Here is a 14,434-nt window from a genome sequence, read left to right as displayed (position 1 = left end):
TTACAAGACTCAAGACACCAGAAGGTATCTTTTAAGGATTTTCCACCACAAATGTCTTGTCTTGGACAACCCTCAAGTTCTTCCTTTTATAGGCGTGGATGAGAAATGGTTGAGAGATGATTGTGGGAAGACTGAGCTAGTGGCATGGCTAACCCCCCATTTCTCTTCCATCTAGGAGTCCACCATCTATGACCGAGTAACTACCTTACATTTTCTACACTACCACACGATTATGGCTCACTCATGAGTAGCTACTCTATTTCGCGCAATATACTGCTCTCACACTAACTAAAGTACCCACATATAACATGGACAACTATCGACTCCACTATTTCTATGCAGCCACTAAAGATCTGAACACAACCACCTATGATCTAGCTAACTACCCACATTTCTATCCACATATAACATGGATAGCTAACTATCCATAATTTTGAGAAACCACCCATAATCATGAATAATTACCCCTACCTTGCCACCAATTTAGCTAGCCGCTCACCCATTTAGTTGGTTGCATGCCATTTAACCCCATAAGCGTCACCTTGACACTCATGTGCCCCCCTACGCACCGAGTGTTGTGCTTACCCTTAGCACATCATCTGGGCCTCCTACCAACGTTGTGCCCTATGTCATGCTATCTTTCTTTTAGTTTTTCGTGCACCTATCCGCGTGTCAACATATGGACACACGTCCTAACTAACCTCCTGTTAGCCCTTATGAGCTCTTCAGACACTCAACATGTCCCACCCCACCACTAAAATAAAAATTTGACATCACATTGACAAACTATTAACCAATCTTCACAAGGTTTCATGAATCAACCCATTATAATTTTTTAAAAAAATAAATATTAAAAAATCACAAATGAACGTAAAAACAAAATATATGTACAAAAGGTGGAGAAAGGCCACGACTAGGGATATAGTCCATATTATAAATATAAAACATTAAATAATTTTCAATAAATACCAAAATAAAAATAGCTCAACGATAATTGAAATGACTTTCCACCATAAAAATTGGAGATTTCAATCTCCAATCTTGTAGTTTTAGTCATTTACTTCTCGTACTAAAATATATATATATGTACAATAGTTGTCAATAAATATAAAGCAGGGTTGAAACAAAGTAAAGGACGAGGCAATTGTCCCTCTAGATCATCTAGATTTTAAAATTGTATGTATAACATGCACCATAAATTATCAAATTTGCCTAGAACGGTGGTGACTTTTTCCCCTTTCTAATGGCACAGAGAAAAAGTGGATTGTAAACTCATTCAAAAGATATAATGGGGATTAAACCTGAATGATATCGAAAAAAGAAACGGTTGCTTCGTTGAATTATGAGCAGTGACAACGGTGCTCACAATAATACATACTATATTTTACAGACAAGCAAGCATGCTTTTCATCAACTAAATTCTCAGTATCATGAGCCTACATTACAACTCAATACCATTGGATTTTGGGAAGAAAAAGAAAAGTAGGGACTCAATCCACAACCAAAACTCAACTGTTAGCTTTAAAATCAATAAGAGAAAGCTGAAGGAAGAAAGGCAGCATGGGATAAATTAAAAATATTACAGAGACATTATTCGTTTCTTTTTCCCCATACGAATTACAATTGAGATTAGCAAATTCTCTTTTTTTTTTTCTTTTTTTCTTTTCCTTTTTCTTTCCTGATCCCACCCACCACGTGCCAGAGGGTTAGCTCTCGGGTACTTAAGAGCAAGTAGAGAACCAAAAAGGAATTGGCGGAAACAACTAAGTTGACAATTGAATAAAGAAACCATTTAATTAAAAAAAAAAAAAAAGGGAAGAAGAAGAAGAAAAACCCTGCTTTTACCACCATCATATTTGACTGTATAACCCAACTTTTCCAGTCCAAATAAATTAGTCACCTTGCAAGCAGTAAAGCTGACGGATGTTTCCGGAAGCTGCAGGAACAAAGACAACCAAAATAAGCCATTTATCTATCGCGTAGCGCTAACAAACATGCACAACCAATTGCAGGTTAAAAGAGAAGCCATATTCATCACTACAAAAGAACCTTGGATTGATAAACATCTATTGTCCTAGTTATCTAGCCAGTCTAGTTATATCTCCTTTTATCCAATATGACAACCTCAGGTATTTGAGAGACTCGTCCTTTCCCCACTCAATTCGATAACTTTAATCCCTTCTACTTTTACTGCAGATAATTGGATGGCTGAATAGAACTCATGCTGATAGAATATAATTTGTACTGAAAATCCTCTACTGCTATGCCAAATGGAAACAGATTCAAAAATATTAAAGCTACAAGTGAAAGAAGAAATAGAGGTAGGAAGACTAGAAGAGGGAAGCAGAGGCTGGTTCGTAGGATAAAGCTATCATTGGTCCATGTGCAATGTGCAACGGCAGCAACCCCAATGGATGAGATATGATCGAGTTCAATACTTCGAGAATATATAGAACAAGGTACTAGAGTATTAGAGGCTGCGGATGGGCAAATGATTTTGGGCCAACCTCTTTTCCACGTCAAAGGAAACAGTTACAACCTAAAGAATATATAGAACAAGGTACTAGAGTGATGCCACAGAGTGAGTCAAAAGTAGCTCTATATGAGAGACCTCATTCAAAAGGTTATTAGATGGATGCTGAGTTACAATGAAAAATGTAAGGGGGTCTGTTTTTTATCTACATAGCACCATGGACTATCAAAGCTAGAATAAGGAAATGAAGATATTATTGGTTCAAGAAAGTCACAACAAGAGGGAACAAAAATATTGCAGTTAACATGTCAAAGAAGGATCCACACATGTTAACGTCCCAACATACCTGCTGCTTAGAAGAATGAAATTCAGGACCTAGATCAAGATGGAGAAATCTTGCCCACTTAAATTGTTCAATATTAGACTGTTTTTTAGCCTAGTCGATGAAAGAGAAGGATGGGAACTAAAGATTTTGAATGGACCATTGACTAATCGTGAGGATATTCTAGCCAAACAGACCTAGACGTGTTTTAAGATTCTACATTTTGATGATTATTGAATTATTTATGTAATTGTTTATATTTAAGGTTAACTCAAGTTGGAATTGTTAAGCCCCGTATGGTTTGTGAAGCACTTTATAATCTTTTCAATAAATCAATTTTTTTTTTTAAGAAGTCTTCTTCCCAAAAACGTTTGATTTTAATTTGTATTTTTTTTCTCTGTTATCAATCATCTATCAGCGGGTCATCTTTGCAATCAAATCAAGTCTTTTAAATTAAAATAATAAAAAATGGACTTCAATCAATCACAGCCTCTATGTGTATATATAAAGTACATGCAAAGAAAAGAGAAGATCATTACCATATAGCCAATCTTTGAAGTATACATGAAGTGCAGATGATAATTCTCGCTTCCGATTCTCTTCAAGGGGGGTTTCTCTCAGTATTTGCTTTACTTCCCCCAAAGTCTTTTTCTGAGGGTAAAATGTAATCAGTCCACTATATGAGGTAATTGAAACCAACAAAATCTAAAATGAATTCAAATAAAGACATTCAAAAGCTGAATACAATTGTTTGACAAACATGCACATGCCATTGCAAGCTTAAATCTAATCAGCAAGTTTTGTTGGACATACATTCCTCTCAAGAGATGCCATATAAGCATCTGGCAACGAGAATGGATTGCAGTCAGAAGCTCCAGGAAATTCACCAGAAACCCAGTTCGGAATCTGCAACAGAAGATAGAGCACCATTAGAAAAAATGTATTTAAAACAAATGTAAGACAATCTTTTCCATCCATACAAAAAAGAGCAGAAACCCATGCAACCCTAATAGGAAACCGCAGTGCTAGATAATACTATTTTGAATCTTAATATACCTACTCTGGTAGGCTGCATCATAAGTTGAAAACACGATCTTTGTCTTGTGTCATTTATTTATTCATTACTTGATAGGAAGCAAACGAAATCAATAATAGAAAAGAGATGATATAACAAAATGGAGATGACATATCCCCAACTAGCCATGGGGATAACAAAAAGGACTCCCAATTGGTATAAATTTTCATAACAGAAGAGCACAGTCTGACTTGATCCTATAACTCCTCACGGCAAGAGTCACACAGCCTTGAAACAACCTCATGTTTCTTTCACACTGAAGTATCCATAAAAGAACAGAACAAAACAACTCGAACAAATGGCTGCATGAAACATTAAATAAAAATACTGCCACCATAACTTTTTTTCTCCCTAAAAGAATAGAAGGCCTACCAAAAAATTTGTGAACTGGTCAGGATCCAGACATGTAGCAGTCTCAGTTTGTACATCAGAGACACCCGCAGGATGAGATAATGAATCATGCGGATCTACAACCCCAAGGGCAATTGGTTCATCCCATCTGTTCAGAGCTGCCTCGATGCCAACTTCACTCATGTGTTCTCCCAATTGAGAGTAAAATGTATTATACGGTGCCACCTGCAATGATATATAAAATGTCCAACTTAATGAAAATTTAAGGCAATCCTATTTTCTAATGAATAATATTAATAATAACTCGCCTGCAACTTGTGATTATCCCCAACAATCAGCGGTCGTTGATTTACCCCCAAAAAGAACACACACTCTCGACAGTTTGCAATGCAGACTCTTTTTGCAACAGTAATTAACTGAACTCGCTCACAATGTTCAACTCTTACAGCCTGAAAAAGAAAAAGAATACATTTATTAAAAAAAGGTCAGATTATTTAGCTCGTGGGGAGATAAATAACCACGTGAAGTAGGATGAACAAGAAAAGAGGACCAAGAGTCCAACCTCTACTCTCGTGCAAATTTTACAAAAATAATAATAGCATTTTTTTATAAGAAACAATTTCATTGATGATATGAAATTATGACAGAAATGGAAGCCCAATAACGAGATTTCAAAACTTGTCTAATTTGAAAGGAGTCTAGAGTAAGAATAAAAATAGCATATCATTTCTGTCAAATGCACGAAGAGTAATACAAGAGTGCCTGAAAAATCCAGTCATGGAACTATGGATATCCGAGATAATATAAAAACGATGGATAATGCCACCTTGAACACTTCAAACCCAAATCAAATCCTCCAATAGAAGATCCCATTTACATTCCCATCCACAATCCTTTGGCTTTTAATTACTCTCCCAAGTGTGTTTAAATGTCCTTTATAATTAATGTCAATTGAAGTTTCCTTTTGTAGACTCTCTTCAGCACAAAAGATGTTTTTCATTAATGGTAGCCTCCACAGTTTACTACAAACTACTCCAGTTGGCATGAATCAAATGAGAAACATGATTGCAGAAGAATAGAGAGAGTATGCTAGCAAAGCAAAAGCTATTGAATTTTACAACATCCAACAACTCAAAATGCTCGTGAGAAGATCCTCCAACTATGCAATGGGTGGATTGGGCAGATCTTAGCATCGAACTTGCACCAATTGTACTGTCACAATGGGAGGATTTTTGGAGATGCATTCTAAGTGTATCTTTGGCATAGTTTAAGTGATTCTGGACAGATTAAAGTGCTTTTATATATATATATATATTTACATGCGTGATAAACAAATAAAATTTACTTATAAAAAATAAGATTGAACTAAAAGCATTTCTTAAGAACCTTATCTAATTTTAAATTGCTTTGACCAATGGTGACTTTCAAATCACTATCAAGTGATTTGAAATTTATAGAATTTGTTTTGGATGCAGTTCAACCAAACAGACTAGTGAGTACAATCATTAAAAGAAAATACAAACATATAATTTCTTTTATTTAAACCACTTTTGTGTTTAAACTAATAGGTGATAGGAAGGCAAACAATTTCTATATTGGCTAAGGGAGAGAACTATGGAACATAAGTGAATGACAATTATCTCAATTCGTATGAGACTCTTTGGGTGAAACACACTCACACACACACACACACAAAATTTAAAATTAAAAAAAAAAAACCAAGAGAGTTCCTACTCAAAGTGGACAATTTTATACACAAACGTAGCAATATGAATGGCTTCTTTTATTCTCAACAGGTGGTATAAAGTCATGGTCTAAACCTAACTATGCCAACAAAACCTCAAAGTTTGAACAAATAAATATTGAAGCCTTACAGTCATAAGGAGTTGTGGATGAATCCCTAGATTGGATACAAAAGTGCTCAAGTGGCAAGCAAGTAGATTAATATCAAAGTCGAGTAGATTGATAAAAAGATGAAGAGTAATCCTAACAAGTTTGGTAGACTAATATGAAGGATATATCTTTGTTCAAGGGGTGGGATAAAGAGTGCAATAGTAGTCGACACCAAACATCCATGGTTGTGTTCTACCTGAGTGTCATTAGCTTGGATAAAATCAAGCTTTCATAAGTGAATGAATGATTCGAGGAGATATTCGAGAGGCACTTTGTTCAAATCTATGAAGCACGGACACTTCATATTAGAGGTGGTATCAATATCAGACACTTGTCGGACACGGATTTGTCCGGACACGTGTCGTGTCCGACATGCCAATTTGCGTGTCCTATTTTTTTTTAAATTTTGGACATGCAGTGAACACTTCAAGGACATGCTGAAAAAAAATAAAGAAAGTTGTTTAAAATTTGGGCCCAAATTTAAAGCCCATTAACTTTCTTTTCTAAAAATTTAAAAAAAAAAAAAATTAAAAAAAAATCATCCCCCACCTTGTCTTGCACTTCGCAAAAACAAGCAGCAGCAGCACAAACGACGCCTTCCCACACCAGAGAAGAAGTTGCTGCCAAGCCAACACTGCTTGTTGGTTTTTGCTTGCCATCGATATTATCAAATATCAAGTATGTTTTTCTTTAGCTACTGCCTACTACTGTTTACCCATCCATCCTCAAAAACCATTTTATTTTTTTAGCCACTGGCCACTGCCTTTTACCTACTCATCCATTTTATTCTTTTAAGCTACTATCATATCAGTATGCGGTTTACCCTTCCATCTGCAAACCCTTTTACCTGTTTTATAATTAAGCGACTGCCGTTTACCAGGGGTCCAATCTATTTGTTTTTTCATTTTTTTTTCTATCTTCAAAGTTGAAACTCTTATATTAACTTGACAGTTAGACATTTTATGTTTTTTTTTAGTGGAGTTCATTTAGTATCTTATGTTAAATGTACATATATTCTAAAAAAATAATTAAAAAATAGTGAATCACCGTGTCCGTGTCCTAGTATTTAAGAAATTGGCGTATCGTCATGTCCTATCGTATCCGTGTCCGTGCTTCTTAGGTTCAAAGAGAAAATCATTATGAGTGCAAACAAAATCCCATATTAACGAGAGAAGATCGATGGAATACAAGTTAGGGCAGTATCTCCATTGATACAATGCCTTTCATACAATGCCTTTGATTTGAGCCAAAAACAACGTCACAAAGGCTTATGCTCAAAATTAACAATATCATACCATTGTGGAAATATTCACGGGTTCCCTTGTCCTCAATGAAAGGCATGCAGCATGCCAAACTCAGTCTAAATAGAGGCCAGAATCACATAACTCACCTAGTGCATAATCAAATTCAAACCAACAAAATATGTTTTCCATCTGTTCATTAATGAAAACAATGATACAGCTCTCCACACAATATTATACATACACAATCAACAAACAGCATCCAATAGCAAAATGAAACTACTACTAATTATTACCTTTCCAACTGCTCCAAGTACAATGGTAGTATCAGAACATCCATATATTGTGGCATATCTCAAAGGTGCTAATATGTAAATGACAGATTCATGGCTGTTAAGCACCTGTGAGCACAATTAATATATTAAAAATAAAGTTCAATTTCGCAAGCACAGCAGAATAACTCTCTTGGATCAAACTGCTTTTTATACTTAAATAGAGAGAACCAAATCAAATCAAACAATCATTCTCAGACATCAGTAAAACAAATAAAGATCATTGGCAAATTACTTCAAATCTAAAAAGATAGATTTGACAATAGTATAAAAATCTGGGATGCAAATACATTGTGATTGCATTATTTTGTTATGTTTCATTTAGGATGTGTAAATTTAACATAAAGATAAAAGCAGAAATGTCAAGTTAATTGACAATAGCACAAAATACAATACAAATTGAACACATTTCATGAAAATTATTAATTTACCTGGACATACTTTTAAATCTGAATTAAATTGAACTTTAACCTGAAACCAACCAAGTTTGATAAAAAGGATTAAGTAAACAAAAAAGAACAAACTGTGAACAGCGATGGCAAGGCTGACTAATGGCAAAGAAAGATGGAGAGGAGATACGCTTGCTGTCGCTTGAGGTGTGGACTGAGGAGGAATGCTTGCTGTTCGTGTCACCATTCAACATTCTTGATGTTTGGGTGGGCTTAGTATGCAGAACGGCAGAAAGAAGTGAGGGGGGCTGGAGTAGTTTTAGGGTAACTTCGTTTTCATTGTTTTTCTCATTCCTTTCCTTTCCTCTATTTTTCTTTTATCTAAACATTAAAAATCTGCACAAAGATTGAGAGGAAAATTTCCAGTGTGTCCCTTAGTATCTTTTATTAAGATACGTGTATCTAAAAATTAAAAAAGAAATGGGTATGCAAATTAGCATATCCGACACATGCCCAAAGCATCATATGAACATATTCGTGTCCAATACGTGACCGACATAGATTCTCTGCCTCAAATAAAGTATCTACGTTTGACAGGCCATTACTACTCTCCCATATAAGATGAAAAGAGTTTGGAAATAGATTCTCTACCTAAAACAAAGGATATATGTTTCATAAGGCATTACTACTTCCCATATATAATGAAGAGAGCTTGGAGATTGGTTTTTTTCCCAGAAGATATAAGTGGGGAACAAGTAGAATGCCTGGAATTAACAACTATCAAGTAAACATGAAACCTTCACAAATAATATGGCCCATTGTGGCCACATCTGAATCTACTTGTCAACACATCACAAGCCATATGCTCAGAAGTAAAAGAATAACAGATCCAGTGATCAATACTCACTTGAAAATAAAATAACAATACAGACACTAAGCTACTACACCAGATTATTATTAAACAGCAGCAACAAATCAATACAATGACAAACCTTCACAGAAGAACCTTTGAGATCAGATGCCTGCTTCACAAGTGAAGACTTAGAAATTCCCTCAATATAACTAGGACCCCTGCTGATGCTAGTCTTATTGACTGAACTTGTGGATGCATCAGCCATAGCAACATCTGGGTCTGATGAACCAGATGGCCCATTTTCTTTAAGAGAAGCTCTCTCTGAAATATTTTCTAAAGAGGACGCGATGTTTTGCAAAATCCAGTCCAGCACTTGAGCTGCTGGCACAGGAACAGCTGGCATATCAGGATCTGAGTTAGCGAAAAATGGAGCATGTTGGCTCAGTTGAATTCCATCAGATCCCTTATCACCAAAATGAACCAAAAACCCAAGGTGCTCAAATCTTTCCACAGATAAAACCTACAAGATTGCATCCAGTTAGCAAAGAACAAGATATTTTGAAACTTGTAAGTGAAAGCAAAATGGTAGGAAATAAAACAGAATCAAACCATATTGAAATATAATGGATGAAAAATTACGACAAAAACCAAATATTTCGAGGTACTTGGACTCACCCTGTAGAGATCACTCCAAATCTGGATCCCTAATTCACTGAACCAAAAAAATTGTCTCCCCCANCTTTTGTCACCCCCTCTATTTATATCAAATCTTTAACATCTCTCTTCTCTAAGAACTACTATACCCTCAATATCCTAATAATACTCTAATAGCATACCTGTCACAAAACATCAAGATGGTAGACTATTTTCAAGTAGATCAGCTATAATAAACAAATAAAAATTCACCCTAACATTACAAAATTTTTAAGATCAGTAGTGAGAAAATACAAACTAGCAAAGGCATCAGGAGTTAACATGCATGCAAAATTGCAAATAATGAGGCCAATTTTTTTTCTAAATTCTTGTGTATAAATAATAGTCTAAATCGATTGGAGTCAGTCAGCTATAAAGTATTTTGGCGCCTATAACTTATAAAAGAAGTCAACTGCAAGTACATAGAAAATGCCTCAAAGTTTTAGCACATTTAAATAAGCCAAATGCAAAATATTAAGACAACCCATGGTAGACACGACCAAATCATGGATAAACACATTAAAAAAACTACAAAAATATTGACACAGCACAACCAAAAATGACAATTAGAACTTAGTATAGTTAAAGCTTCATCACATTTTTTCCATTGTATCCCCCCCAATATACACGTCATAATCTTGCGGATTACCAAGGAATTCTAGGATGACCCCACCAAATATCAAAGCAATCTTTCAGCCTCACAAGTGCATGAGTAAGTTCAACTAATAATTGCATTGATGAGGCCACTCAAGTACAACTGTAAGAGTGAAATACTACATGCCTATCTGCAGGGCGCACAAAAGTATATTTCTTGACCACAATGCAATAGCAGTAAACTAACTGAATTTCGAAACAGTTAGATTACCATATTCCTTTTGATTTAGAGATAGCTTACAGATTACAATACAGTTCTGTGCTCATTGAAGGGAAAATTGGTTGGAAAAATCAAAACCAATAAAAAAAAGACACATGACATAAATTAAAATGCAGGTGAAGGGTTACAATTAATTCAATCAAACACCAGTATTTATTTTTCTGATTTATCCTGCTTCATCATAGTAGATTTCTAATTTTAAAAAAATAACAAAGGAAAAACATTAAAATAACAAATAGATTTTGCTAATGTGAGAGTAGTAGCCAAATTACTAACCAAAGATTCCTCTCCTTCCCCGTCTACAGTCTCTGCCAAGAGAGAGAGAATGTTGGCCAAGTGCTTTTGTAAATATGATAACTGGTGAGCCTCTTCATCAGCCTGTGATGGCATGAATCGACGGCTATTGCTGCGCACAAGCTGCAGTGTAATGGAAGAAATATGAGCTAATTTTAGCAGTACACTGGTAATAAAGTGATTAATGTTCTGTAAACATTTCTACCATACAGGAATAAAGAGATAATTCTCAAAAATGTGCAGGACAGTGAACTGGAATGGTAAAGCATCTAAAAGTGAACAATCAACTTCCTCAGTTACTTTGCACATCTAAACACCAGCTCGTATGGATGGAAAGAGAGAGGAAGCACTATTTCTACAGTGCAGAAGTATTACTGTCAACAAGAAAAACTCAGCAGAACCAAGAAAAACTAATGATACTAAAAAGAGCCCTGTCCAGAAAAACATTAATCACCAGAAAACATTAGTGTCATTATCTAGAAAATTCAAGCCCATGGGGCTCATGAAAACCAAAACAAGGTCTACTCAATTGACCATCGATGGTTGAAAGCAATTCAATTTCTGGTTCAGCAAACAAGTTAAAAGTGAAACCTACTTCAGAAAGGGAAAAAAACACTCTAACCCAATAGAGGAAAATGAAACCAGTCTGTTAAGGAAACAATTTTCTACAGTTAACCCGCAAACCATTGTAACCAAGCACCAAACAGGTAACCTATAAATGAAAGTACTAAATATTCTGAGTTAACTAAATTAAACACATTAATCCAGTAAACTGAAGCTCTTAATTCCCACCACATTACATTATACTTTGCATGCATTATATCGAATTCGTTACCCTCATTCACTACCAATCCAGAAACCACCAAAGACGCAAAAAAAAAAGAAAAAACATCATATCGAACAAACAACTGAACTCTCAACAATAAAGTTATCCCCGCCAATCAAATATCAGCAACCCCAGAGAGATAAAAAGTAACCTGCAAGGGCGAAAGGGCGGACAAGTAGCCATCGAAAGCAGAAGTGGAAGGCCAGACATCAGCGACAGCAGCGGAATCCTTATGCGATCGCGGGAGCAGTCTCTTGTAAGACTGAATATACAAAAAGAGAAGGAGATCAAGAACATCAACGCCAAAAGAGTCGACATCATCAGGAGTAGCATTGACGAGGGGGTCGGAGTCGGAGTGGAGAACGGAAGCTAGGGTGTCGAGGACGAGGCGAGCATGGTCAATGGAGATCTGGAGGGACTCGGAAATGGCGGAAGAGTTGAGGCGGTGGGAGGGGGAAGAAGATTGGAGGAGCTTTTGCTTGAGTGGGATTAGGGTTTGGATGGGGTCGGAGAAGATGAGCTTGGGAATGGGGAGGAGGCCATGTTCAAAGGGCTCACGACGGGGATGGATCAGAGAGATTGGATCTTTAGGTGGCAATGAGGAAGAGGGTGACGAAGATTGGTCAGTGGGTTCGGTCATGGCGATGGAGAAACAGAGAGAGAGAGAGCGAGTGAAGCGCAACACAGAGCTTTGTGAAGATGGCAGATCCTTTCAGAGATCAATAACCAAAGGAGAAGGGATGTGTTGGGATTCCCTGCAGCACGATCCACCGTTTGTATACACGTGGCTATCTTTGATTCGTTCTCGGGAATGTCATGACCCAAAGCATGCTATTCCAGTCAAAGTTAACATTTTAGTTCAATATCGTGTTTTGATTGATCAAGAAAAAAATATATTTTTTAAAAAAAATCATTTTTATTTAAACACTTTTAATAAAAAAAAATAGTTTAAAATATACTATAAAAATATTTCAAAAGGTTATTTTAAAGAATTATCAAACACTTTCTTTAAAAATAATTTATTTTCAAAATTAAACCTTTGAAAACTTAAATCAAGTACACCCTAACTTAGGCTCATTTTGGTTTTTAATGTTGTATTTTTTTCATTTGGCAATAAACGGTGAAATCAAAGATCTAACTTCAATATGGATGGTATAAGTTTTATGTCAATCAATCTATACTCATTTTTCTATTTTAAATTTATATTAAGTGGGTTTGGGTTATTACCAATTTTGAGGAAAAATTAGGAATAGAAGACAAAGTTGATAAACTCTATTTTAGCCTAATATGGGGAATCATATGATTCATTTTAGTAGAATTTGGGTATGGAGATGTGAAGTGTGGGAAGTTGTAAACTCTTAAAAACTACGGTGTGAATGATGGATAAAACGTGAAATTTATGTTTATTGGTCGTGGAGCCCATGAAATTTATCGGACAAATAAGGATTAGAGTTTACAAATTTACTCCACCAACTCCTTGGGCCAACTCATTCCCTTTAGAGTAGATTTCAAATTTATTGCTTAAACTTTGGAGGATGTAAAATATTCTCGTGGTCCCTTTTTAATAACGACTCTCGTTAATTATATTCAAAAGTCCATTTTTTCTATCCCACTTTCTCTCATCTCTATTTTTTTCCTAAGCTTCTCTCTAGCTTATTTCCCTCTCTTGTATCTTTAAGTTTCTCTCAAACACTATTATTTACATTTTTGTTGTATTTTGGGCTCTTATATCTATTAGATGGTATAATTAAATTTACCTTTATCCATTAACTTAAGCTTTTAGGTTAATCGGTGATTTAAGTTAGTATTAGAGCAGATGGTCCAAAGAGGTTTTGTATTCAAGCTCCTATAATGTTATTTTCTCTCTATTTGATATTGATTTTCACTTGTTGAGTGTTCTTCATATTTCAAGCCAACAAGTAAGAAAGAGTGATAGATAATATAATTAAATTTGTCTTTACCCATTAATTTAAGTTTTTAGGTCAATCAATGATTTAAAAATATCATCCCCTAGAATTTGGTTTGATTTTGCAATACTAATATTTTTTTTGGGCAATGTGTTTATAATTAATTTTTTTCTCGCAACATTTTTCAACAATTATTTTCTCATAGTAGAACACATAGGAGGATTATCTAAAAATGAAAATCATTAATTGGTGAATTTCCCACATTGCATAATTGTGACGAATATGATCCAAAAGATCATAATAAATTAGCATGTTGTAATCTTATTGCATTTACAAAGAAGTCAATTCAAAATTAATAAAAATGACTTATTGTCTGTCCAATAGAACACTTCAATTATTTAATGCTTGTTTGCGATGAAAGACCGCAACAAAATAAACCATGAAAGATGTTTCATAACCTAACGTTTACTCCAAAGCCCTATAATACAAACGCTTCTCATCTCAATACAATATAGGTAGGGCTTAAGATTTATTTTGCTGCAAGATATTTACAAGATAAAAAGATAACATCTAGAGGCTATTTGGGGGCCCAACATGAGATATTATATCCTTACATCCTCTATCATCTCATTGTTTGGATGCCTATTATCTTATCTCACCGATTTTAATTGTTTGTAGACCCATTTTCGGAACGTGTTTCGTATCTCACCATCATTTTTCTTCCGTGTATCGTATATCATCTCAGTGCCTGAACATACTCAATCGTTCATATTCGATCAAAACTCCCAAAATATCATAACTCTGAACTCCCTACATCTTATATCATCTCAGCGCCCCAAACAACCCCCTAAAATTACACGAAAATGTTCCATAACCTATATAGGTTCACTCTAAAACCCTTGTAAACGTGC

General features: G+C 35.3%; 1 protein-coding gene across 1 annotated transcript; it reads right to left on the bottom strand.

Moving 5' to 3' along the window:
• Positions 1 to 1,537: 1,537 nt before the first annotated feature.
• On the bottom strand, positions 1,538 to 12,332 carry LOC120073840 (TBCC domain-containing protein 1-like). Its single transcript, XM_039026713.1, has 9 exons — positions 11,768 to 12,332; positions 10,773 to 10,913; positions 9,069 to 9,449; positions 7,652 to 7,756; positions 4,530 to 4,670; positions 4,243 to 4,446; positions 3,609 to 3,701; positions 3,335 to 3,446; positions 1,538 to 1,936 (listed from the first exon to the last, which is right to left on the bottom strand). The coding sequence occupies exons 1-9, from the start codon at positions 12,254 to 12,256 to the stop codon at positions 1,893 to 1,895; spliced, it is 1,710 nt and encodes a 569-aa protein (XP_038882641.1). The 5' UTR covers positions 12,257 to 12,332; the 3' UTR covers positions 1,538 to 1,892.
• Between the last annotated feature and the right edge of the window lie 2,102 nt (positions 12,333 to 14,434).

This window comes from Benincasa hispida, chromosome 3 (assembly GCF_009727055.1).
Source record: "Benincasa hispida cultivar B227 chromosome 3, ASM972705v1, whole genome shotgun sequence".
Classification (NCBI taxonomy): Eukaryota; Viridiplantae; Streptophyta; class Magnoliopsida; order Cucurbitales; family Cucurbitaceae; genus Benincasa; species Benincasa hispida.
This window is presented reverse-complemented; position numbering and strand designations above follow the sequence as displayed.